This window comes from Gopherus flavomarginatus, chromosome 3, assembly GCF_025201925.1.
Source record: "Gopherus flavomarginatus isolate rGopFla2 chromosome 3, rGopFla2.mat.asm, whole genome shotgun sequence".
Classification (NCBI taxonomy): Eukaryota; Metazoa; Chordata; order Testudines; family Testudinidae; genus Gopherus; species Gopherus flavomarginatus.
This window is the reverse complement of record NC_066619.1, coordinates 90,979,086-91,005,738: the sequence shown is the minus strand read 5'-3', so window position 1 is coordinate 91,005,738 and position 26,653 is coordinate 90,979,086. Positions and strand designations below refer to the sequence as shown.

Below are 26,653 nucleotides of genomic sequence, written 5' to 3'. Positions count from 1 at the left end.
TCTTTTAGGTGTCTGTATATACCTTTGTACATCTAGCTTTTTCTTCCTCTCCGTGTGTGCTGCTATATCTAAACCTAATACCCTTCAGATGGGTGACATGTTTTGTTTACTCATGCCTGGGTTTAGCCCTTCAAAGTGTTGTCTTAAATTTGAGTTACAGCTTCCGGGTGGGGTGAGGAGGGGAATGATGGCAGGCACAGTTCAGTTTCAAATTAACTTAGTAGTATTGCTTTGATACAGAATAAAGAAATACAGTAAAAAGAAAATGCAGATGCTTGACATTTAGTGATATAGATCTTATTTGTGGATTTATCACCAAAAGCAAAGGGGTGGTGGTGTGGGAAATGGATAGGTCAAACCAAAAAAGTTTTGATTGCTAATTTGAAAAAAACACTTTGTTTTAAAATGAATGCTGAAATAAAATGTTTCTTCATGTCAAAAAAAAATTTTTTTTGGTTAAAACTACTTACCATATTTGCAAATAGTTTTGATGCCCTGATAAATTCATATTTTGACAGATTTACTACTTGCCGGGGGAAAGAAATTTCTCAGCTCTAGTCTTTATATGGTGTGCAAGGTGTACTGAGGAAAACCACGAGTTACTCATTTCCTAAACCTGTTACGTTTTTATTCCTCTTTAATCTGTTGTTAAACAATTGATTATTTAAAACTATTTCCTTTTTTTTTCCAGGTGCAATTTATTATATTGAAAATCAATTACAATGGGAGATGCTGCAAAACCTTGCTTTACCAAAAGAACAAAGGAGAGGGGAGTTTTAGATGAAGAGGAATTGAAGAGGAACCCTTTACAACACGACTGCCACTCCATGGAGGATTACGGACATGGCAAAAAAATAGATATGGGCTTTCAGAAGAAAAAGGGAACACCAGGTCACTGTGGAAACAGTCCCAGAAAAGGACCACATAGTATTCTGAGTAGTTCAAATTCTTTTAAAAACCTGGGTCACAACCAAGGGGTTAGGATAAATGATACCCAAAAAGACCAAATTAAGAAATGGATATCCGATGACCATCGTGGCAATTCAGACAGCTGGAGAGAGTACAAATCTACATTTCGGATTCCTGTGATTAACAGGACAAGAAAAGACTCTTTTCATGAGGTTGAAGGTGCAGGAAGCAGAAATATCAGAAGACAGCTTCAGAAAGACTTAAATGAAGAAATGTCAGACACACAGAAAGGAAACTCTGGTAATGAACACATTTTTTTACCAAGTTTTTAAAGTAAAATCGATTACTGTGTGCATGTCTGGAAAGTACAACTTTAAGATTCACTGTTAATGCAAAAAACTAAATAAAACAATTTCTGTTCCTTAACACTTCTATCTTGAAAAGTATGACTGTACTCAATCGCAGCATTTTAAGCAATATTGTTACAATATATGATACAAAGATGGTTTTTATAAACTGGTCGTACTATGAAACCATCTTGTTGGTTTGGTAGGTGAATTACTTTATAAACTTTAGACAAGTATATAACAACAAGTGTGATGTCCCAGTCTGCAACTTTAATATTCTGCGTTTTTCCAAGATACAACTTGATATAAATCTCTCCAATTTATAGTTATTGTTGAAGAAGTTGCACAAGTGATTGACATTACTTGCTGCAAGACCATATGGTGAACTTGTTCAGTAAATTAGCTAAAAAAAGTGAAAAGGAAGTGGGACTAAGACAACATGGAAAATAGCTACTTAATATGTTATCTTCTGGTGCAGGTAACTTCTATGCATGTTTCAATCTGTAACTTTAAAATAAAACTATAAAAGCCTTACACTATTGTGCAAAATAGGAAGGTGTCATGGGGGGAGGGGCTTAATCTGATTTGAATAGGAACTTTTCCTCTAACAGGAGAGAAGAATAAGATCGACACTATAGAGACATATTCACCAATCTTGGCATAAAGTGTTATCCTGATAGCGTAAATAACCCTGACCCTCAAGTAGAGAAGCATTAAATTGGATGGTGAGACACTGTAAACCATGTGTTTAGAAAGGTTTTAGTTTTTTTTAAAAAGAGTGACGTGTGTCTATTCTTCCCCTGCTGCCCCAAAAATCATAGAATTGGAAGGGACCTGAGAAGGTTATCTAATCCAATCCCTTGCTCAAAGCAGGACCAATCCCTAGACAGATTTTTACCCCAGTTTCCTAAATAGCCCCCTCAAGGATTGAACTCACAACCCTGGGTTTAGCAGGCCAATGCTGAAACCACTGAGCTATCCCAAGGAGTGTATTTTTTTTTCCTTGTGCTGAACCTTGTAAAGTTTAACTATGTTGATGGCTGCTATCTAGACTTGTCTTTTGTTAAACTTCCTTGATGTGAAGATTAGCAGTGCCTTTGAGCAGTGCTAGTGAATGAGAATTAGAATAGTTTGATGAAAGGGGAATTTTGTTAAATTGGTATATGATAGCATTTTGTCTCTGGAGATATAAATGAGGTGACTGGCAATATTAGAACATAAGAACGGCCATATTGGGTCAAACAAATGGTCTATCTAGCCTAGGATCCTGTCTTTCAACAAGTGGCAGGTAACTAGGTGCTACAGAGGGAATGAACAGAACAGGGCTATTGTTGAGCGATCCATCCCCTATCCTCCAGTTCCAGCTTCTGGCAGTGAGATGTTTATGGACACCCGGAGCCTGGAGTTGTGTCCCTCACCATTTTCGCTAATGGCCATTGATGGACCTGTTCTTCCTAAACCTACCTAATTCTTTTTGGAACCCAATTATACTCTTGCCCTTCGCAACGTCCTCTGACGAGTTCCACAGGTTGACTGCGATGTGAGAAGAAATACTTCCTTAAGGTTGTTTTAAACCTGCTGCCTTGTTTTCATTATGTGACTTCTAGTTCTTGGGGTATGTGAAGGGGTAAATAAGACTCTCTAATTCACTTTCTTCACACGATTCATGGCTTTATAGACCTCTCTCATATCCTCACTTACTACTTCAGTATAAGCAAGATGAAAGATGACTAATACAGATATTGAGAGGGTTTAATGAGGTACTAGTAAGAGAGAAATGGAACAGTAATGGAAGAACTAAAGAGATAAAATACGGAAGAAAATGAGAAGTGAAGAAGTAGTAAAGGCCGTTTGACATTTAGCAGGATGATTAGGAACGTTGCTACAGAAAAGGTCAAAAGATAATTCTTTGAGTTGTTGAGGTTGTGTGTGGGAGGGAGAAGGGATGGTATTTTTGTTTTTTCATTTAAATTGGGTATTTGTCTTCTATCCTTTTACTGAAACTGTCTTCCAAATATTTCAAGAAAAATCATACTTGTACCATAAAACAAATGCACGTCAGGGGTTCTCAAACTGGGGGTTGTGACCCCACTGGGTGTCGCAAGGTGGTTACAAGGGAGTCATGAGCTGTCAACTCGGTGAGGCTGACCTCCCCAAGCCCCTATTTTTAATTTATAGGGAGGGATCACAGTCAGAGGCTTGCTGTGTGAAAGGGGACACCAATACAAATAGTTTGAAAACCGCTGGCATAAATGATCTGTAACAAATTGTTTCCTGTATGAAAGCTTTAAATATGGCAGTGGCAAAGCTACAGCACTGCAGTATAGACATTTGCTGCAGCAATGGGAGGGGTCTCACATTTCTGTTGTTAATCCACCTCCCTGAGAGGCAGAAGCTAGGTCAAGAGAAGAATTCTTCCGTTGACCTACTGTTGTCTATTCCAGGGGTTAGCTCAGCATAGCCACATCTCCCAGGGGTATGGATTTTTCACACTCCTGAGAGACGTAGCTACTCCGATCTAAGTTTCCAGCATAGACCAGCCCTTGGTTGTCCTTAACAAGTTTTTATTACATCTCCCCATCCCTTCAACTCCTTCACTCAGTCAACTGCCATGGAACCTCTGGCTCCCATGTTCCATCTGGTAGCTTCTCAAGCACTGTGTCTGTCTTTTACTAGAGGTGCTGTTGTTTGCCTCATTGCGGCTGGTTAAGCAGAACTGAACTGATGGCAACCCATAATGAATAAGTGAACCAGGTTTCAAGATTGAAGCTTAATCTAGGGCGCTAAGGGTATGTCTGTACTGCCAAAGAAACCCTGCGGCAGCAAGTCTCAGCCCAGGTCAATTGACCCGAGCTGTTGCTACAGGGCTAAAAATAGCAGTGTAGATTTTCCCATTCAGGCTGGAACCCGGGCACTGAAACACAGCAAGGCGGTGGATCACAGAACCCGGGTTCCAGGACAAGCAAGAACATCTACACTGCTCTTTTTAGCCCCGTAGTGTGAGTTTGTGTCAGTTGCCCTAGGCTTTGAGACTCGCTGGATTTTTTTTTTTGCATTGTAGATGTATCCTGAGCCTTTTGGTGGCCTCTATGGAAATTCATAGCTTATATTTGTGTCTCCTCTTGTACTTCACAGATACTGAATGAGTATGCAAATTTAAATATATTGGATAAGTGGGACTATGCAGATGAACTCACTGTATTAAAGTTTCTGTCCATTAAGTAGTCATTTCAGACCAAGTGATAAGAGGATAGAATATTCAGACTGTGAGAGATTTGGTGATGTAAGCTTTCTTGTTTCATTTTTAAGAACTAAAGGAAAGATGATACAGTGAAGACATGGGATGAATTGCTTTTTATACTCTGTTTAAATACTTAGTCTACCATTTATTTGGTCTCAACTAATATTATAGCTATCAAGTGATGGTAGGAGTTTTTATTCGCTTTGCATTTTGTTTTATAAACAGCTATTTCAGTGCTCACAAAATGTAGTATTAACTTATGATGAGCAGCAGAATTCCATGCATTGTCACTTATTTGATTTCCAAATTGTATTAATCAGAGCATTTATGTTGATCATGGAGTTCTGTAAGAGCATAACGACAGGACTATTGCAGAGCTGAAATGTTTTACTGCCATTAGCTAGAGAGTCAGTATGAAAGAATGGCAGGGTGACGCTGAGTAAGTCAAAGTGGGGAAAAGTCAGTTAGACTTCGTTCTCTACCTTTTTGCTGCTAGGACTTCTATCAGAGTACTGTCTGGGCCTAGACCCTGCATGCTCATTCCCTTTTACTATCAGTTTCTAGCTGGTAGGTACCAGATGAATTTGAAGGACACATCACTAGCCTGCTGCTGGTAGGGAGAAAACACATACTCTGCCCAGCCTTGTTGCAGCTATATGGAGATGTAAAAGCAGCAAAGAATCCTGTGGCACCTTATAGACTAACAGACGTTTTGGAGCATGAGCTTTCGTGGGTGAATACCCACTTCCTCAGATGCATGTAAATTTACATGCATCTGAGGAAGTGGGTATTCACCCACGAAAGCTCATGCTCCAAAACGTCTGTTAGTCTATAAGGTGCCACAGGATTCTTTGCTGCTTTTACAGATCCAGACTAACACGGCTACCCTCTGATATATGGAGATGGGGTCTCTGCTCCTCTAGCCTTACTCCAGCCTCTTGTTTGCTGCAAGAATGGTGGGTTGTGCAGGTCTGCTTTTGGGTGTTGAGTTATACTTGCAGCCTCTGGTCATAGCTTTCTCTAAATGGCAGCTGAATGAAATTTACATTATTCTTGTCAGTTACACTGCTGCCAGGATTCTGAACAGTGGCATTGAAGCTACATACGTGGTGATAAAGCAGGACTCCCAAAAAGATTAGAAACTTAAGATTTTGTTGTTTTAAAGTTGAGCAGAAACTGATGGTTTAGACCTCCTGCTTCCTAGGAATATTTCCTACCTGCTATTGGCATGAGAGTGGTTAGATTTTTCCAAGTTTTGACTTATTTATTGGCTATTGAGAGGCTTCTAAACAAATCTCACATTGATGAATTCTTAGAATAGCTGGAACCATTGTTAATTTTCAAACTGTGATTCATGTTCTCTTTAGGAGTGTGTAAAAATCTTCTGGCCCCTCTCCCATCACTTTCTCCAGGATTTTAAGTTTTTAAAAAAGTTTTTAGCCCAGGATGTAAACAGATGCAGTATTATCTTCCTGAGTTTGCAGGTAGAGGGCTCTGTTGCTAGTAGCTTTACCAAGCTATAGGGCTGTGATCAGTTTCATGACTGTCTGTCAGAACCTTGAGAGCCAGAGTTTGAAAACTCCCTTGAACTGCATGAATAGGTATTTTGACCAGGTGAGTGGACTGAATGAAGCTAGAGAGCTACTGGCTTGTTTTCTTGAGAGGAAAGAGAAGAAAGGTGGCCACTAGGCTGCTGTTGAATTCACAGACTCTGAAGCTTAAGGAACGGGGTGGGTTTCAGAGCCCAAGCTCCAGCCTGAGCCACAACTTCAAAGTGCTGTCTATACAGGTAGTTTTTAGAATGCTAGTGTGAGTCCTGCTAGCCCAAGATTGTCAATGTGAGCTGAGAGATTCACTTTTCCTTGATCCAAAATGCTGCATAGACATATCCTTAGCCATTGTGCTAATTTGTCAATGAGCAGCTGGGAAATTAGTGTTTTTATACTGCTGTTGGAGGAAAGCTATGAACAGCAGATGCAGGCCTGGATTTATTCACTTAGGAGGAATATCTTTTAAAAAAAAAAAAAAGTTGAGAGATGAGTAAAATACTCGAGACTTGTCTTTCCCAGCTATTGCAATGGACTGAAGGAAGACTGAAGTTATTGGGAAGAGATGGAATTGCAGAGGACAGAGACCAGCATTTTTTTTGTTTTCAGGAGTTAAAAGGCATAAGACAACTGCTAGACAGAAGCTGATATGGTATTCCTTTCATCACCTTGAAATCTCATTTGCATTGTTTCAATTAAAAGTAGTTTGAGACACTATATATGCTGACTCTCCCTGCCATTTTTGTGGTTTCACAATCAAACGTTTGGGTTTGCTTTAAATTTTCCTCTTACTGGGGATGGCCTACACAAATGGGAAGATAGCTCGACAAAGTGCTATCAAATGCCCAAATAATCTGAAAAAAAAATCCCAATTTTTTCACCCCTAGTAATTTTAGGGGTTCTTTATAGCAATGTTACTTTTTAAAAAAGTAGAATATGAAAGTTGACAGTGCCTCTTGAAAGACACGGGGTTCAAAGGTAACCTTCCTAAATATGAGAGCATGAATTCTCTTTCTGCTTGTTGGAGTTGGCATCTAAAAATCAATACAGGAAAAAATCTGATGCTGGTGGAAGGATTTCAGAGTAAGAAAGATTTTCAAAAGCCCTTGGAAGAGCCCATTGTTCCGGCAACTTTATTTAGGTGCCTAAACTAGAGGTGAGCTGTAATCCAGGCTCTCATTTGAAAATCTGGGCGATACTTACTCATTCCTGCTGGAGCCAAAGATCACTTGTGTTTTATATTTGTACACTTTGGACCCAGTAACTACTGTTGCAAAAATGCTGATAAAGCTGCTCACAAAGCATAGATATCATATTTACACCTAGACTTCTACCACAAGCTTAGCTGTAAACACAACAGATTTATCATACTGTCTATTTTGCAAGGCTTCGTTGTATTTAGATAAGCACATCCATTTTTACAAAAGTGGATTACTTTATGGAGGTGAAAAAGGGGCTTTGCTTCCATTTTCTGAGCTGCTAAAAAGGATTACTGTCTTGATTTTAATTTGCTATTTTAATTGTCTCTAGACAATCATAGCCAATATACTGGTACAGTTGAACAATGGGGTGATACCACAAGAACAGTAAGCTTTCATTTCTGGGTATAAAACAAATAATGTTGCTATAGTATCTTGACATGAGGGCTATACTTTACGTGAGAGTAAGGAAAGGGACTTTTGGGGGGAAATCTGCACTGTGTCTTGTATACATGATTCAATAAAATGTCCATATACTTCTGTAGCTGCCTATGACATGACGCGTGCACTGTTTACTGCCTGGGTATAATTTAGGTATAGTCATGTCATTTTCTTAGGTACTTCAGAATACTGAAGTATCAAAATTCCTATATTAAAATATTCAGGTTCAGAAGTGGGGATTCATCCAGTGTCAGTAATTCTATAGGGATAGCATGTCATCTCATCTTAATCCCTTAGAACTTGAGTGTCTTAAACTGACCATAGAACCTGTTGCCATTAGCGTTAACCAGTGGTGATCAAACGAGAACTTCTAAATAGGGTTACTGACTTTTTGTGGGTCAGACTGTTGGTTGATACTTCAGAGGTCATTCTCCAATAGTCGGTAAAAGTCAAAACAAACATACCTTAGGATATAGTATGAATATGCACCACGGGGGAGTGGGAGGTATTGCAGTTGTCAGAGAAGATGACTTGCACAGGACAGAAAAGGAAAAAGTGTGACAAGTAGATAATCTTGTTTGCCTTTTTTTAGGTTATTAGTTTAACTCTCCATTCTGTTGTGTGCTCTGAAATGATGTTACAGTATATTTGTTCTTATAACTCTTTAAGAAATGAAGAAACATAGGAAACCAAGGAGATCAAGAAGGACAGAAAAAGAGGAGTATGATCAAGAGGACTATATGGAAGGCCCAGTTATAGATGAGTCAATGCTGTCAGTGAAGGAACTACTAGGGTTGCAGCAGGCTGAAGAGAGATTAAAGAGAGACTGCATTTACAGACTAAAGAAGGTGACAACGCTCTCTTTGTATATACAGTATTTGCATATTTTATCACATAAAGGTTTTAATCTGTGAATTGAAGATCAAAGGCTTGCCCTTTTACTGAAGAATTCCACTTTATTAAGCTAAAGGGTCTGTTAGTGATCCAATCCATAAAATTTTAACAAATTGGGTTTTCAGTTGCTGGAAATGAATAAAAAGAGAATTAGTGTACCTTTGTTTTTGACTACATTTAGTATTTGAATTTCCAAGTATCTATGTGAATTTCAAATAGCTTGGCCCTAAGAATGGGGTTCGGTAGGGTTGTCACTCATCCAGGTTGTACCCAGACAGTCTGTTTTTTGGTGTCTGTTTCTGGGTGCCATTTAGGGTTGCTAGGTGCCTGATTTTTGACCAGGAAGTCTGGTCGAAAAGGGGACCTGGCAACCCTAAATGGCACCCAAACCAAAAGCTCAGTTACCACGGAGCGGGGGGAGGTGCCAGGTCATGCTAGCCTCTGCTCAGCTGGGGCCTCCTCCTACCTGAGGTCAGGTTCCTGGAGACAATCCAGCAAGTGATGGGGAGGAGAAGAGAGGAGCGAGCGATGCTGATAGGGCCTGGGGGAGCAAAGGCAGAGAAGGGGGTGGGCCTGGGGGAAGAGGCGAAGCAGGTCCTAGGCCTCTGGGGTCTGATTACCAGCAATTATAAAGGTGGCAGTCCTAGGGCTAGGAAAGAGGGAGGGTGTATTTTTGGACTTGGCAGATGGGTGAAATGAAGGTAACATCTTTCTGTATCTTAGTCAATAAATTATCTCAATTTTAGCGTCCTCGAAACTACCCAACTGCCAAATATACTTGCAAATTGTGTGATGCTTTGATTGAGTCAGTGACATTTGCTCATAAGCACATTAAAGAGAAGAAGCACAAAAAGACCATAAAGGTGAGTTGATGACACTTTTACAAATGCATGCTTTATATTTTTTTAAGTATTGTTATCTTGCTAATGATGATGCAATTATGTTAGCCCTGAAGTCTTGCCTTGTTCTTACCATGCTTAATATTCTGCTAGTGTTATATAGAATGCTTCTCTACATAATGTCTACCAATGTCCATTGACGTTGGTAAAAGCAACAAATATATGTAATTTGAGACTTTTTTCCAACATATAGTGAACTCTGGACTGCCTCTAGGATACTGCTGATATCTCCTAATAACTATACATTAAATGAAAGCGCCTTTTAATGATAATTCAGTATTATTGTGTAAGTCATAACTTTTAAAGTTTTGTAATAAAAAGCTCCAACAATTTAACCTTATTTATTGTTCATCAGTTGTGTAATAGTATAATGTATCTGCTCTCTTCTTAATATGTCATTTACTGGTGTTCTGACAGCTATAATATATTTGATTTAAAATGAGTTGGTAAGAATGAATTTAAAAATTTTAATTGCCATTTTCTAAATAGTCTAGATAGATAAAATGAAAAGGTTGTTGAATACTCCAGTGTGAGAGAATATATACCAATAATTAAAATAACAGCTTTATATTTATATTTATTTAAAACTATTGTCAGCATAACTGCACTTGACATTTTATTATTACCGAAAGAAACTCCTGCTGCGCCTGCCCCCCTTTCCCGGCTTTGCCCCAGAAGACAAAAGGAATTGAAAGGCTTGTACAGGGTTTCCCTTTGTCTTCAACTTCATTATCCCATACCACTTCTTATAAGGAGAGCAATATTTTTCTATCCTTTTATATAGGTGTATGGATTTTTGTAAATTATTGAAACCTTGTGTAGTCTCTAACTCTATCTAGATAGATGATATACAATGATGCTTTCTACCTACCTTGGTTTCTCTAGATCTTAATTGTGTCCTAACACATCAACTGTTTGAAACTGCTTACTAGCTCCATAATATAGATGGGCAGACAGAAATGTTTATGGTGGTAGGTTGTGTGTACTCACCCCTACCTCATTAAAGCAATTGAAGAGAGTAATTTAAATATGTTAAAATATGGTTGTCCTTGAAGGAGAAGCAAGAGGAAGAACTGCTGACTGCCCTGCCTCCGCCAACACCTTCCCAGATACAAGCTATTGGTGTTGCCATTGAAAACGTAGTGCAAGAGTTTGGCTTAAATAATGAGGATTTGGAACAAAGACTCAAAATTAAAACAGCGATGGAAGATTTATTGCACCAACAATTGCCAGGTATAACTCTGCCATTTGGTTTGATTGTCAAATATACTAAAAAGAAAAAGTATCTTTCTCCACAAGAGTAATCTTCATCTCTAAGATTTTGACAAGTTGTGCCACTAATATAATTTGATTTTGTCAGTATGTTCTGCTTGGTGACGTAGTGCCAACATTTTGGCCTGAAGGTTGCTGTAAATTACATCAACTGCCACTGACTTAGTGGCTGGGAATCAGCAGGTCTTAGAGGAGGCCCAAGCCGTGCCTTGATGGGTGTGGCCTCAATCCTTTCACCAGCTGTAGGGATAAAGTATAGTAACTGTTGTGCCACTGAAAGACACTTCAGAATTGGGGTGATCCTCTAATGGCTGTCTCCACCAGTTCTAGGACTAGAATCTGCTGGCAAGGCATTGCAAAGTGGCTATACCCCAGCTCAGGATTTGGATTAAGATGTTGAGTAAATTCAAAAAAAGTCCTTTCTTTGCAGATTGCTCGCTAAGGCTGTATGGCTCCTCCTGTAGCAGGTTTGGTTTCAAAACTTCTGACGTAAACATTGATGTCCAGTTTCCAGCCAATGTAAGTAAGCAGTTTTTTTTTATAGATGTAAAATGGGCTTAATTGCCTTTTATAGTAACATTTAAGCAAGTAATAACAAAGGTGCCAAGTGGTATTTACAAAAATGTATCGATCCAAGGGGAGCTATCGTTAATTGTATCTTAACTAAAACCATTTTAATCTGTTGTTAAAGTAGTATTAGTAGTGGTATTACTCTGCGCTAATAGCATCTTCAATCTAGTGAACTCAAAATACTTTACAAATACTAATGAGTGAAAACTCACCTCCCAGCAATCCTGTGAGGCAGATCAGGATATTTATACCCATTTTATAGATGGGGAAACTGAGTGATAGATGTTGTGACTTGCCTTAGGTGTCACAGTGAGCCTTCACCAGACACAAGATCCTTCTCTGTCTTTTCAATATGAAAGTATTATTTAAACTACTGAAATATTTTAAAAATATTTTTTAATTATGGATTTTTAATAAACTTCTATTATTTGACTCCATTTCACAGATGGCTCAACCAGATGTTCTCTTACTTGTACAAGAAAGTCTGAAGAATAGTGGTAAGAAATACTTGTTCACTGCTTTGTTTCATTTCAAAACCATCCCTTGCCATTATCACAATACTTCTCTGAATGCAAAACTTTTTTTAAGTAGCTGCATCAAATCAAATGCTTGCTTCATTTTTACAGAATAATGTAAGTCTGTCTCCATATATAATTTCTTTCTTCTTATACACTAGTAAATTGGCAGGTACAAAAGTAAAGGTATTAAGCTTACATAATTGGAGGAGGGAGCATTTTGTACATTGAATTCCAAAATGTCTTCACAGCTGGGGAAAACAGCTTGCATTTTTATGTTGCTATATTTACTTGGTCAATGATCTTGCAGGGACGTAAGCATATGAAGTAAATGAGACTACGCAGTGCATGAAGTTAAGCAGGTGCCTAAGTCTTTGCAGGAGTGGTCCAGTGGATAGAATTATATGGTGGTAGCCTAAAATTCTGTGTACCACAACACTCTAAGGTGTAACATTCTATAATGATCCTCAAGCTGTTTCTGTGAGCACTGCTGATGGTATCACAGAAACAGAGGTTGATTGTAATATTCCTCTGCTAGCCCATAATCTAGTGCGAATCTCCCTAGGGTAAGGTATGCTCCTTTACATACTTTAGAGTCTCTCATCAACAGAAGTTGGTCCAATAAAAGATATTACATCACCTACCTTGTCTCTCTAATATCCTGGGACTGACACGGCTACAACGCTACATAACTAATGCTGTCAGACAAGCTGTTTAGCTTGTCATGTGTATTCCAACAAATGACTTACCCTCAATTGATAATGGTAGATACTAAATGCATCACTTGTATAATATCTAAAGAATTTAGCTTCTTTAGTATTTCATTCAAATACTAGCTCCAGTGTGTCCTTTGGTGGTAGAAATTCCAACTGTGTGTACTCATTCACATCAGGAATGGGGATGCCATCAAACTCAAAGCAAATTGTGCTGCCCCTCTTTCCACAGGCTAGCTTGTGAGGATGGTTTACCTAGCAGCATAGGTGTGCATGGTGCTTCTTACCTGAAATAAGACTAACTAGTCTTCGTCCCAAAGTACTTAAGGCCTTGTTTTCAGATCCTCGCCTCCTTTCATGTATATACAATTTTGTGCACACATCTGCACAAATAGTTTTGGTGTGCTGATGTTTCATACACAAGATAGAATGTTTATATGCAAACTCATCACTTGCATGTTGAAGTACTAAAAAAAATTCCACTCACTCCTAATTTATGCACATTGGTGAAAACTGGTTTGAACCCAGCTGAAAACGGGGTCTTTACAATCTAAATAGAACATACACAAAGGAAAAAGATAGGGAGGGTGGCTCCTTTTCTATTTTATCTTGTGTGTGTGAGGTTTTACCCTTCTTTCCACTCTTTCCAACCACCTGCTCCCCCCACCACCCCAAGTTGAGAGGTCAAGGATTATTTTTAAGGTTATGCTGATAGGCCCTCCCACGTGCTGAGAAGTTTCAAAACAGATTTGGCTAACATGTTTGTTGGAAAGCATGTTACTTTAAAACTGTCTTTAAATACAGTGTTTTAAATAGTGTCGTGCTCTGTTTACTCTGGCCAGTTTATCTACAGTAGCTGAGTTGTTCTTTTAAAATCAAAAAGTTGTAAGCTATTTCCTGATATAGAATAACTGTAAGTTACAGGGGGACAAATGTATTGCTATAAAGGAAAGTATATTAAACATGTATATAGTAATTACATTTTATGCCTTTTTTTCCATATCTTAATGTATTTATACCTTCCTCACTAGTTATTTGCATAACCTAGGGGAGAATGAGATTAACTTTGTCCTTCCACTCTGGTTCCGCAATAAACACCCCTGCTTTGGAACAGTGAAATCTAATTGGAAATTAGAACATGGAAGAAGACATTTATGTGACAAGTTGCTTGTACTAAAATTGGTAAAGAATAAAGTTTTTCCTTCATTGTGCATGGCCTCAGGAGCACTTCCCAGTTAATTTCTTGCAGTTCTGTAGTGTCATCAGAGAATGCTTCTACACTAATAGGTCACTTGTATTTGTGTGTGTGTAGAGGTTTTGGTTGCCACTTTAAAGAAAGCCTGTAGGGGTTCATCCTGGGAAAGTACTGTAGCTCTCCTAATCTGTCTTTCCTATAGCTGTGAAAAACATACTGAGCAAGGCAGCGTATAGCGCAATAGATCTAGATCATTTTGACTGTCTGATTTCAAAGCTGTTTTGAACTGGTCAGCAAGTTTAAAACCCTGAAGTGGCATGGTGTGCTATAGTTTGTTGGCTATTTGAGCAGTGGCTGACCCCATAAATATAAAACAAAAAAACTAAGTTAACTGATATCAAAGCAAGAGACTGAAGTCTATTTGCAAGGAAAAATGAGAATGTGACGAGACCAACAATAAGAACTGGGTGTGATAATTGGGTTGTATAAAGTTGATAGAGGAAAGGACAGAAAAAACAGAAAGGTCTATTTTATTGGGATCATTCTCCCTATTAAAAGCAGATTTATATGATGTCAGTAGGGCTGGTGTAATATCTAGATAAGAGGTTTGAATAGGATATTGAGGAAAATTAGCTTAAATGGTTTAATTCTGTTTACCTGAGATTACCCTACACCCCTTCATCCATCATTTTTATAATGACTTCTGTTGCCTGAAAAAGTACTGAAATTATTCTGGATCCTTAACCTGTCTACCATAAAGCCAATAACGTAGATGAATACATTGAAAACAATATTAAGCAGGTATTCTTATTGATAGCTACAGTATACACTATTGAAAGTTGTTTAATTTTTCCTTGTAGCATTTTCTTTAACACAACTGCTAAGCCGCTGCATCCTCTACCAACAATGTGGTCTTGTTTAGAAACATTGCAAGTTTATATAGTCGGACCGAATTTTTCCTTTCATATGTTCAAAATCTAAATTAACACAATATCTGTCAATACTGACCCACCAGACTTAACTTTCTACTTTCATGCTTGAGTTGGTCAGAGCTCTAATTTGAGGTGAATCTTTTATGAGCCAGACTGATAGACCCAGAATCTATGTCTACTCCTTGCACTACATGAGTTTCTCCTTAAACACAGAGCTTTTTATTAATAGTGTGCTTAATGTGGCTTTTTCTTCTTTTCCCTCCCAGAATCTTTTATTGATGTTGATGCAGATTTCCATACTAGAGTACCAGTGGTGGTGTGCAGAGAAAAGCAAAGGTCTCCATTATCAATTTGTGTGTTCTAATAGCATATAGCAATGTAAATTACACATACCTACACCTGAAAAAATAACATTTCTGTACTAAATTATTACAGTTCCATGGATCTTGACACAAACACTTATGAGCAAGTCATTCCTAGCCTAGAATAAGAGGGTAAGGGTTATTTCTTCCTCAACCCCTCTTCCCCTCTTTTAAAAAACAAACAAAACCTTTCTATTTTTTCACTGTGCACCCCTCTGCACTGGGGATGATTGCTAAAGTAGAACATTTCCTTTCTTCCCTTCTAGACAATGCAGATTTAATATCAAATGGAAAAAAAACCCTAAAAAACAATGCAAGGGGAGTTTAAATAGCTTTAGTGCTATGAGAAAAGGAGTGAGGCATTTTATTTTGCCCACTTACCACATACCACTTAAGATTCATGAAATATTGTGTAACTACCTTCTGATGTAGAATCTATCACCAGTTGTTTGCAGCTACTTGGTCTTTCATAAGTGATTTTTTTTTCCTGCACTTGGAAATAATTTATGAACTTTTTTTATTAATGGGGTTATTACAATGAAATTATTTTGATTCATGGAAGTAAATGATAGTGTATGATGTTTTAGTTCATTGACTAAATGATTTAGTTGCTTAAAAAAAATCTCCAGAAAGTGAGTGGTGACTTGTTGTAAATTTTAAAATGGTTTTCCTCTTGTAAACACTTAAAATGTTTAAATTGTAAAACTAAATACACAGGTCAAACCAGTTTTGTTTGCTTCCTTTATTTGTAAATGTTAAGTTTCTGAGGCTGTTAAATCTCTCATGATAGCCTCAATATTGAGATAGGTTGTAAGATTTCATCTGACATATGGCTTTCCTTAACACACCTGCAGGATTTTCAGGTTGTTTCTTTGTCATTGTAGTGGCCTTGTTTGTAAAGTAAGTGCAGGGAATGAAAATGCTTGTCTGACGACAAACCATTTGGCTACTCTTGGAAAACTAGAACCAACTCTTGTACCTCTAGTGATTGCCTTCAGGTACTGGGCAAAGGTGAGTATTTTTTTTTTTTTTTTTTTAATAAAAAAACCACAACTGGGTGTTTACGTCTCAAACAGTTCTTTTTGTCCAACTCTTGTCAGATGAATTTCTCAAAACAGGCACCTGGATAAAAGAGAGTAGGCAGTGTATAAAAGTTTAACCAAGATACATCCTGGTTTTCATGGCGTTCATATTTTTAGTCTAATGTCATGCTAGTAAATCTGCAGTTGTAGTTTAGGAATGCTATTGCTCTAAGTCTCTTCTTGGGAAAAAAGTTACTCTTTGGTCTGAAATTTTGCATGATCTAGAGCCGGGGTTCTCCACCTTGAGGGATGCGGGAAGTCACAAACAGGTTGCAATTGCCCTGTCTTTCTATTGCTACATTATGTTAGCTAGATGGTGTACCTTGCTATGGAAAAGGTGCTTCCAGTATTGAAAGCTGAAAATTGCTGGTTTAGATTGAGTGATTCTTTTTTTCTAACTTTACAAGAAGAATCTATTCAGTTGCTTGAATGATCTAAATAGAACACTATTTCATGCTGTTAAGAAACTTTCAGTTGCTTTATTAGGTTCTTATAATTCAAAAATGTGTTTGAACTTTAAATTGACACACAGGTTATCCTCCTATGAGGAATACAATATTTATGTGCAGTATATTATTTTCCTTGCCAAATATGTGCATACACTGACTGAGATTATCTAACTGATGCACATATGAGTAGATAGTTGCACTAAATTATAGTGTACACAGCAACCACAACTGTGCCACATTGCCTTTCTAGTTAAAGATCTCTTTACATAGGCAGCATTTTGTATATAATAATAGAGGTTGATGTGAAACTCTAGCTGGAATTTCTTGACTTTATGCAACATTATGGTTGATTATTTTTTTTGATACAAACACTTTTGTTACATGCTTGTTGAGAGTCTAACTACATTAATAGCAACACTTTCAATTTATAAAGATGTTGTTATGCATATCTTTATCTGTTAGTTTTTTTAAAATTGCCTATGAAATCCCAACTGCTCTGCCCCTGAGTACCAGCTGCAAAAGTGTCTCAAGTGCACAGAAGGGGAAAATTATTTGTGAAGAATTCTTAAAATTTGTCAAATGAGGTAATTTTCACATTTGACGTTAATGGAAACAAATTAGGAAAAGTTCGTGTGGGAAAAAATGAGTGAAATCTTTGAGTATTTGATGCGAGTATTTGATGCAAGTATATGTGTTTGACTGAAGGTAGGGTATGTTTGTTTGTTTCATATAGCAAGTCGTTTTTAAATGGTGAAGTTTGGAGTCCTAAAAAACCCAGTCATCTTTGTGAATGTTAGACAGTACTCTGGGTATACATACCACATATGCCACCTTAAGTCTGGATTTCTGGAATAGCTTGAGAAGATTACAGTACAAAGATAAGAGTCACAATTCTGAATTTATTATACCATAACTCTATAAACTGAAAATGAGTAGTTTATTCAAGAAGCTGAAGGGAATTATGTCGAGATCCCATTGACTCAATGTCCCTTCATCCCCATTGAAAATCCCAGCCATTGCGTACAACCAGTAGCTTGTTTGCCTGGAAGTTTATCAGAATGGAATGCATACAAGAAAAGTGCTTTCAGTATTCTTGTACTAGAACAAGGCTGTGATTTTAATGACTGCATGAAGTCGTTGCAAACCAAACACATCCCACAACATGGGGACAAACGAGTTATATAAATCTTTGCTCTCTATTACAGTATTTAAGTTGACTAACAGTTTTGCAAATAGGAGAATGATTATAGATACCAAAAAATAAAATAATAAAAAAAAGCCTGGTACAGAAAAATATTAATGTGTTTCAATTCTTTTATAGCTTTGTTGTGCTGATCGTCCTGAAGAAGGAGGTTTGCCATCTTACGTGTTTGCTTTAATGGTCATTTTCTTTCTACAACAGAGGAAAGAGCCATTTCTGCCTGTTTATTTGGGATTGTGGGTATGTGCTATTTAAGTATTATCAGTCTGAGATTGATATTTTCTAAATCTGTTATAATTGTAACTTAATTATTACCTGCTTGTTTCTTGCCTATCCCTTATGCGGGAGAGTAAGACACTTAGTCACCATCAGCAAAATATCAATATAGTTTTTGTGTGCATAATATATGTTAAAAGAACATGCTACAATTAAGGTTGGTTGAGCAATTTTAATCTCTCCCTCCTGTGCACAAGCATTATGATGCCATCTTTAATTACGTGATCACATACTATTTTCCACAGGATACTAGCCTCGTTCAGTGCATGGAATGGGCAGTGCTCACTTAATGAGCAGTTGTTCTCTCTTTTGTTTTCTCATTGTTCAGTGTGTGGCTCCATCTCCTTCGCTGCATAGTCCTGATTCACCTCTAATGCAGATCCATACTGTGCACTGATAGGGCGAGGGTCCTGTGGGGAAAAAAATATGCAGTTATGTAGTTAAAGACTGTATCATAATACCTGTGAACAAGGGGGATTAATCAAGGTGGTATCCTACGTGTAAAGTTTTCAAAAACTACTCAGTAAATTTTGAATGGGATTTAGGCACTTAAAGTTTATCCTAGTCCTAGAACAGACTTCTTCAAACAGTCATCTATTTTATTATTAGCATATTTCAGAGTTCTTTACACACCTGCCATTTACATACAGCTCTTGAGCTTGGTTAAAGAATCAGAATCGGTCTATTTATAAAATTGTATTTAAAGCCATGTGATGGAACCTTTAACAAAGTAAAGATTCAACTATGAATCATAACTAGATGGATATTGGGTGTAATTTCTCATTTTGAAAATCTACTAATGAGTTGTAGTGTGAATTGGTGACATTTAATCAAAAAACAGATTAACTGGGGAGAAAGAACTCTATTGAATGACAATTCAGTAAGCCTTTATTATGGGTATTTTTGTACATCTTTAAAATACTTACTTTTTTCTGGATGATTAATACTATGGAAGAGGCTGCTTTGAAATCCTTCACATAAAAAAGATGTCCGGTGTTTTTTCCTCTTTTCCTCTGCTCTCTCCAGATTGGAGGATTCTCCTTAGACAAATTAGTGAACTTCAACCTTAAAGGTGTTGAGAATGATATCGTAGTCTGGGAGTATAATCCTGCTGTTGATGATGCTGATTCCCCAAAAGAAGCTTCTCCTAAAAGGGGCAAGGTCTGAACCATTTCAGTTACTTCGGTATTAATCGAGAAATCTCTACTGCTACTCTCAGCAATGAACACCGATCTTTATTTTAAGTGAAGTAAAATTGTTTGTTTTGCGAAGCTAAACTTCATAATTCAGTGGCTGTATGCAGTGTTTTGGCTGTGTCAGTCCCAGGATATTAGAGAGACAATGTTGGTGATGATAAAAATGTATGACATCCCCCACCTTGTCTCTAATTCAGTGACTGGTTTTCTGGTGTGCGACATCCTAGCATTTAAAGACAAATGTGACAACTACTAGGAGATCAGGAAGTAATTCTAAGTCTTAAGGTGTTTGTCATGCTTGCCAGGGATACCCAGGGTTGTAAGGCACCTCACTACCATTTGCCCACTGTGGATCACTCTCTGACTCCATCAGCTACTGGCAACATAAACTTTCTGCTCCAGACCTCCACAGGCCCCACTCACTCTTTCCAGGTTAGTGATAGGCACACTCCAAAACCCAAGTCTTCCAAGCATGCCGGCAGTGTCCAGCCCCATAACCACTGGACACTCACACAATTACCAGACCTGCTGTTCCCAAAGGGACAGTACATCACAGCTTCCCAGGTCCTCCTTCTACCACAGCTCAGCTTAATACACAGCACTTATACTTGTTTTCACTATAAACAAATCCAAGTTTACTTAACAAAAAAAAAGAGCTGGGGCCTAGACTTAACTAACAACACATTTTTCATGTCTCATAAAGGTTGTCTCACCCAAAAAATCTTTGTCCCAGCTTGTAGCAGCAAGGTTGGCTGTGACCCTCTGTTCATAAGAGAAGCATGCTGTCAGCTTGTCTCCTAGGTAAAGGATACAGTTTGTGTCACAGTACAAAAATTCATTGTCTTAACTTGTGAACAGGATTCCCCTCCTCTCCTCCCATTAGTAGTTTTTTTCTCTGTGCTCCTTTCTTGTCAGTTTTTATAATCTCTTGATTAGCCTGGTGCTCAGATTGTAGATAGGCTTCCATTTGTGAAGTAGACAATACATAATACACTTGACAGCCCCCCAGAGATAAGCGTCTCTTCTCTCTTGCCTGACAGGAGTATGTTGATCCCTTTCTAGTGACCTGCCTTAACTCACACTGAAAATTATGTGTTTAAGTTCTACGTGTACCTAACTCCTTACGTATTATTGGTACACACACCTCACAATAATTATGATGACCAGTGTGACACAGGTTTTCATTAGAGACCTTACATGACACTCTTCAGTGAACCAGTATGCAGATACTAGATCCAGGAGATCCCTGTAAACCTCATACACCCCTGTGTCCTCAGCCAGTTGGCACCAACAGGTTCCTGGGTCACAGTATTGGGTTAATAATATCCATTAAAGTAGGGAACATAATTCAAAAAATCCTATTTCATACTTGACTATGTCAAACGAGTAACTCTTAATTTCAAACTACTGTTTCAGGATAATTGCTACTAAATTACCTCTTTATTTTTCTTATCTAATAACATTGCTCTTTTTAGAAATAGCATAACTGTATAAATTCATTCTAATCACACATGGGAGTGTTCTATAATAAAGAAGTTACATAAATTTAATCCAGTAATGGCTAACATTTATAATTTAAGTGAAAATACTTGATGATCTTGTCTAAAAAGATCTTATTTGTTAAAATACTAAGCATTCTTTATATAGATGAAATATAAAATCTTTAAAAATAATTTGTGCTGTGTTTATAAATGAACCATTATAAAATTAGCATAAACTAAGTTCTTACAAAGTATATTAAGATATCGTATAGCCGTAAAAGCTAGGACTATCTGAAGAGGACTAATGTAAGGAAAAGCATAATGTACACTAAAGACTGTCAATAATTTGTCATAATGCCAAAATGGACTAGCACTGAATCCCAGTATCCACAATGTCTTTTGCTTCGTGCCAAATTATTTATTTTTAGCCCTTAGAAACAACTCTAACCAAAGAGGACAGACTTTCAGAGTTAGCAGAATGAATATCCAGAAACATTCTAAACTATGTAATTTGCTGTTTGTCACTTCCCCTTCTTGCTTGAGGTGCACATTTTGTGCCTGTACATTTAAATGACCATACAAGGTGATTCTTTCTGAAAAATGATTTGTCTTTGATGAGGCTATATATTTCATCCTAACTGAGGTTTTTATGATCTGAAATGCTTACTTTGAAATATATTAATTATAGCACAAGAACATTTTTATTTAAATACACAAACACGATTAATATTAACCATAATCATAAATGTCACTGTCCAACCATGATTAAATTTGATTTAAAAGTGTTTGAAGTGTTAGTGTAAATTAAGATAACTATCTTTAAATTGTCCTTTTCTGTAGCTGTAAAATGTGTATTTAATTCTCATAATGTTGTAGTTTCCCTTGTTTGAATAGAGTATTAATTTTTATTGTTGAGACCTGAACATTCATTGCAGACGTAATTTCTAGCCATTGTATTATCTGTTATGGCTTCATTACAATATTATCATTGTGACCTTTCCTCCACACCACTTTAACACCTAAGTTATAAGTTTATTTAAAAACTTATACTGTTACTCTGCATTTTTACTTGAGTCCATGTGCACGCACATAGGTATCAGTGACTGTGTGCGAGTGAAAAGCAAGTTTTAGACTGGCAGAATGTTTTTCCTGCCCCCCAAAAGAGAGTTTTTCATACACCTTAAAACTGAAGATGGTTTAAGCTTTTGCTTTCTAATTAACAGGTTCCTTTAGTGTTTGATTCAGGACACCAATGTTCAGCACCGGTTGGGCAGCTTTGGGTAGAACTGCTTCGCTTCTATGCCTTGGAGTTTAATTTGGCTGATTTGGTCATCAGCATACGACTCAAAGAAGCAGTGTCTCGTGAATCAAAGGATTGGCCTAAAAAGCGCATTGCTGTGGAAGGTACCTGAAGTCTGTCAATTTAGAGTTATCGGCCCTCTGACTTAGCAAGTACGCTGTCGGATATGTTAGAAAAACAATTTCAGCCATATGTTTCTGTATGATACTATTAAATGTATTAAGATACATGTACAGTTTCCTCCACATAGGCTGGAGTGCTATTTATTGCTAGTGTGTTCCTAAAACAATGTATTAAATTAATTGACAATAAATCTAAATGTTGTAAGAGAAAACAAGACTAATCAAACCTGTCTTTGCTGCTGCTTTATATCCATCAGTGAAGTTATAGATTTCTGTCTTCAGTTAGCTCATGGTTTTTTTTTTTCTTTCAGACCCTTACTCAGTAAAGAGGAATGTGGCAAGAACTCTGAACAGTCAACTAGTATATGAATATATTATTCACTGCTTAAGGTCAACTTACAAATATTTTGCTTTGCCCCACAAAAAACTTACAAAATCTAGCCCAAAAAAGCCTTTGAATGTCAATGAGGAGACATCACACAGATTAGAACCTGAAAAGGATGCCATAAAGCATGATGCCACTGATATGCAAAATGTAGCTGACAAAATGGGGCAAGTGGTAGCAAATGATTGTATTAATATTATTGATAGAAGTATAGACATGCCTGAGGCATGTACAATTGATCCTTCAAAGGTGTTTGTCTCTGAAAGCCTGACTGAAGAAGAATTGGCAGATGATATAACACATTTGGGAATTGCCCAGGAAGATTCAGACTTTGTAATTGAAGATATGATTTCTGGTGATAATGAGGACTCTAAACAAAGCTGTGTAGAGACAGAAAGTGGAAATGAGGAGGAGGAAGAGGAAGAGGAAGAACATGACCAAGATAAGAAATGGCAGAAAAATGTGATAGTTATTGATCAAGGCTTGGATGCATACAGTGAAAATGGAGATCTTCCTATTCCAGCAAGTGAGCATGATGTTGAAACATACAGTATTTCAGAGACTGAAGGTGTTCAGAGCACTGTAGTCACAGAGAGGGATGAGTTTGGTTTAGAATGCAATGTAATACTTGATGATAAAGCTGAGATGGATGAGGAGAGCACAGAGGAGACTGATGAACTGGATGATTCCCTGAACAAATTTGCAGCTTCGTTACAAGACCAGATATCTGAAATCAATAACTCAGATGAGGAGGGGGAGGAAGAGGAGGGAGAACAGAGTCTTGTCCTAAACCATACAGAATGTGGTGGTATTGTGACTGCTGAAGATGAGCTGGACAATACTTACACTGCATCTGGGGATGAAGATGCACTGTCTGAGGAAGAGGAAGAATTGTCCGTCTCTGTTAAATATGAAGAGACAGAGCTGGGAAAAAATGTAGATAAATCTCTAAGGGTAGATTTGAATGAAGAGGATTTTATAGAAAAAGGAAGCCTTTATGAAGAGGGCATACTAATAGGACAGTTTCTGGAATCTGAGCTCTTCTATGAATTTAATAAACCTGCTTTCACAAAGGGCAAGGTAAGCTCTTGACATCTAACCACCAGGAAATATTACTAACAGTTTAGGACATATTATATCTAAGTATAGTTCTGATTCATTAAAGGGCCATAGATTTAAAAAATGTCTTGCTTTCTATTCACACAGTCTCCTATGGTGGTATGTAGCTTGTGCAAACGAGAAGGTCACCTAAAGAGAGATTGTCCAGAAGACTTCAAAAAAATTGAGCTAGACCCTTTGCCAGCGTTGACACCCAGGTTTTCAAATATTTTAGATCAAGTTTGCATCCAGTGTTACAGTAAGTCATCAATACAGCACTCTTTAAATATGTTTGTGGAAAGTATGAATTAATTAACTAGATTTTAATAGTACTTTAGGGAATTCTCTTAGGTCTCCAGCATCAGTGGAGCTGGGTTTTGAAAGTAGCAAAACTAGTACAAAAGGTGAGATTCTATAGGGTAATGACATTTGTTGAATTGCTCAATTGCACCTGATACTTGTTATATTCGTAAGTGTAAATTGTACCTCCAAAGAGCAAAAATCCAAAGTGTGCAGGCTGACCTCATGACTCCTTGAACTAAACATGGAGTCAATGAAAGCTGCTGGATATTTGATATTCTTGAAATGTAGGCATCTACACATAGACTTCAGAGCCTATATGAGGCATCTGTTTTCCAAAAAGTGCAGTTCTTTGTATGATATTTTGTATCTCATTACCAGAAACTGCTATTTGAAAGAACAAAGGTAGCAAATTTCTACAAAGAACAATATGCTGATTTCAGATTTTTTGAACCATTTCCCCTCCATTTATTTGGTCTTTCAAAATGGCAACCTTCACTTCTGACGCGACAAAATGTACTGTTTTCCTAATGTATTTTTTTCTTTGCCTTGATTTCTCCTCTTCCATCTACTCCTCCCTCTCTTCCCCTCCCACATCAATTTCCTTTTTGCCCCCTTCCTGTCACTTAACTGTGGCAATGTTTTTACATACTTTTCCTGAATTGGTGTGTTTCTGGCTTTTTTAAAGAAGATTTTGCTCCAAATATTATAGAGGATCAGGCTCGTGAACATATACGGCAAAATCTGGAAAGCTTCATCAGACAGGAGTTTCCAGGTAATTGTGTAGATTCTTTTCATACTCACATTTAGTTTTTTTTTTTTTTTCAAGTTTCACTTTTTTAGTATTTTCAACAATTTCATTGTACCAGTATAAAGAACAAAGTTAGCTAATTTAAACTTCTTAAAATATTCTGTTCTGTTGCTTAATACTATATTATATGACTTTAAATTAAATTGGAATGTTTTCTGTTGCAATAATCTCACCTTACTGTTACTGTGTGATGTCTCCACCTCATACGTTATGCCCTGCCTCCTTGAGCTTGTGCTCATTCCTAAAACAAACAAACAAAAAGCTCCAAAAACATGTCAGTTGATTTTTTATTTTTTTACATCCTATTGGTGAGAAATAGTGAAAAGATCATGGCATTAACAGGAATGAACAACAGCCATTTAAGAAACCAGTAATCACAATTTTATAATAAAACTTTCATAACTAGCATTTTCATCTCAAATTTGTCAGTCAAGCTTTGCTGTTTCAGTCGTATTCATTCTTGTAAGACCACTAAAGACTTTCTGAAATGTCTGTCACATCATCTTGGAATTTTGATCAGACCAAAAGTATCCCCTTTCTTTTCAGTTCATCTAAGAAATAGCTTTATTTTTCTGCCCTTATTCTCAGTATAGAAAGAAAAATGTACTGTCTGTATATCATAGGCAGTCATCAGAAAATCCACAAGACTTCTTATCTTGTGTGGGCCCAGGAGAGCAATTTGCTCTTGATTTATTCTAAAGCAGAGGCATAACACTTGTCTATCAGCAAAGCTCAGTAGACTGGAGCTATGGTTTCCATTTCTGGAAATATATAGGGTAACCACCTGGGCTTCAGTTCATAGTGTTGCCAAATTTGCATGCAGGCTGGATGTGGAATCTTTGGCCAAAGATCATTGCATCTCTAAAGACTTGTCTTAACACAAAGAGAGTTCTTGTAACGCTTACCCAGATCCTCAAGGATTTAGTTCAAATTCTCGTGCCAATAATTTAGTTAGTATGCCATTAAATTTTTTCCTGGGTGTGTCAGACTTCCATTTGATCCTGGGTAAATTTCTTAATCTCTGTGTCTTCATTCCTATTTGTAAAATGAGGATTCTTCCCTAACTCAGAGGGGTGACATGAAGTTAAATTCATTATTTCTGAACTACTCGAACACTGTGAGTATCATAGTTATACAGGAGGTCACATTAAATTATCACAGTGTTTTCTTCTGGCCTATGAAAAGTCAGTAAATATATTAACTTTTATATTTATCCTACATTTTATATTTAATCTTAATGTTCAATTTATAGCTAAATCTGGTGGCTTGTCACCAGAAGAGGGTAGGGGTGGGGGGCTATGCTAATCACTGATTTAGTTACTTCCAGACTCTCTCTTCCAATTCAAATCCCCATTACTATTCAGACCGCTACAGGGGCCTGAAAATCATCTATCACTACTGCACCTGCTCCCTAGGCCCCTGCAGGATACTAAAGTTGTTCAAAAATTAACAGAAGCCAGAAAAGACACGTTGCAGGGATACTGTCATCTTGTAAATCAAATTGAAATACGAAAATGTTGTGCATACTCTGGCTATAAATAACATCTAAGATTAACTGAAAGAATATATTGAGAGAGGGATTTTTTTCAATTTACACTTGTTCATTTTTCAGCACCTAATGTATAGCTATAGCGCACTCTCTCTCCCCTCTCCCCCCCCCACCCTAGTATCTTGTTGCTGTAAAGGGCCCTTTAAACATCAGTAAGAAAGCAAAGAAGCCCTCATTCTATAAAAAACTGACAGAGGAAATTTTCAAGATGTACTGTATAAAAAGTGGTTTACCTGATGCTCGACTTAGTTAACTTCCAAAAATACAAATTGACAGTGACCCTTTTAAAACAAGATTGCTTTTTTACTGTTCGCAAACCTTTTTTCTTAATGCCAAAAATGATGAAAATTTTGCTGTATAATGTAGT

The 26,653-nt window shown here is 37.3% G+C and overlaps 1 protein-coding gene and 1 long non-coding RNA gene across 7 annotated transcripts in view; one reads left to right on the top strand and one right to left on the bottom strand.

Annotated features, from left to right (window-relative positions):
* TUT7 (terminal uridylyl transferase 7) overlaps positions 1-26,653 on the top strand; it is a 47,123-nt gene that overhangs the window by 1,863 nt on the left and 18,607 nt on the right. For 2 of the 6 annotated variants that reach the window (XM_050945560.1, XM_050945561.1), the window contains exons 2-15: positions 692-1,209; positions 8,354-8,532; positions 9,325-9,441; positions 10,533-10,710; positions 11,180-11,268; positions 11,765-11,816; positions 14,941-15,010; positions 15,921-16,047; positions 17,889-18,008; positions 19,071-19,205; positions 21,945-22,125; positions 22,455-23,608; positions 23,735-23,885; positions 24,615-24,701. In XM_050945560.1, the coding sequence (XP_050801517.1) occupies positions 723-1,209; positions 8,354-8,532; positions 9,325-9,441; positions 10,533-10,710; positions 11,180-11,268; positions 11,765-11,816; positions 14,941-15,010; positions 15,921-16,047; positions 17,889-18,008; positions 19,071-19,205; positions 21,945-22,125; positions 22,455-23,608; positions 23,735-23,885; positions 24,615-24,701 (3,127 nt within the window). In that variant the 5' untranslated portion in view covers positions 692-722. Of the gene's footprint in view, positions 1-691; positions 1,210-8,353; positions 8,533-9,324; positions 9,446-10,532; positions 10,711-11,179; positions 11,269-11,764; positions 11,817-14,940; positions 15,011-15,053; positions 15,169-15,920; positions 16,048-17,888; positions 18,009-19,070; positions 19,206-21,944; positions 22,126-22,454; positions 23,609-23,734; positions 23,886-24,614; positions 24,702-26,653 lie in introns of those variants that run through there. The other 4 variants (XM_050945562.1, XM_050945563.1, XM_050945564.1 and 1 more) reach the window with 4 other exon arrangements.
* On the bottom strand, positions 18,019-25,253 carry LOC127047621 (uncharacterized). The gene is made up of 4 exons (XR_007773421.1): positions 24,911-25,253; positions 19,954-20,037; positions 18,971-19,191; positions 18,019-18,454 (listed from the first exon to the last, which is right to left on the bottom strand). It is a non-coding gene; the product is annotated as an uncharacterized LOC127047621 (long non-coding RNA).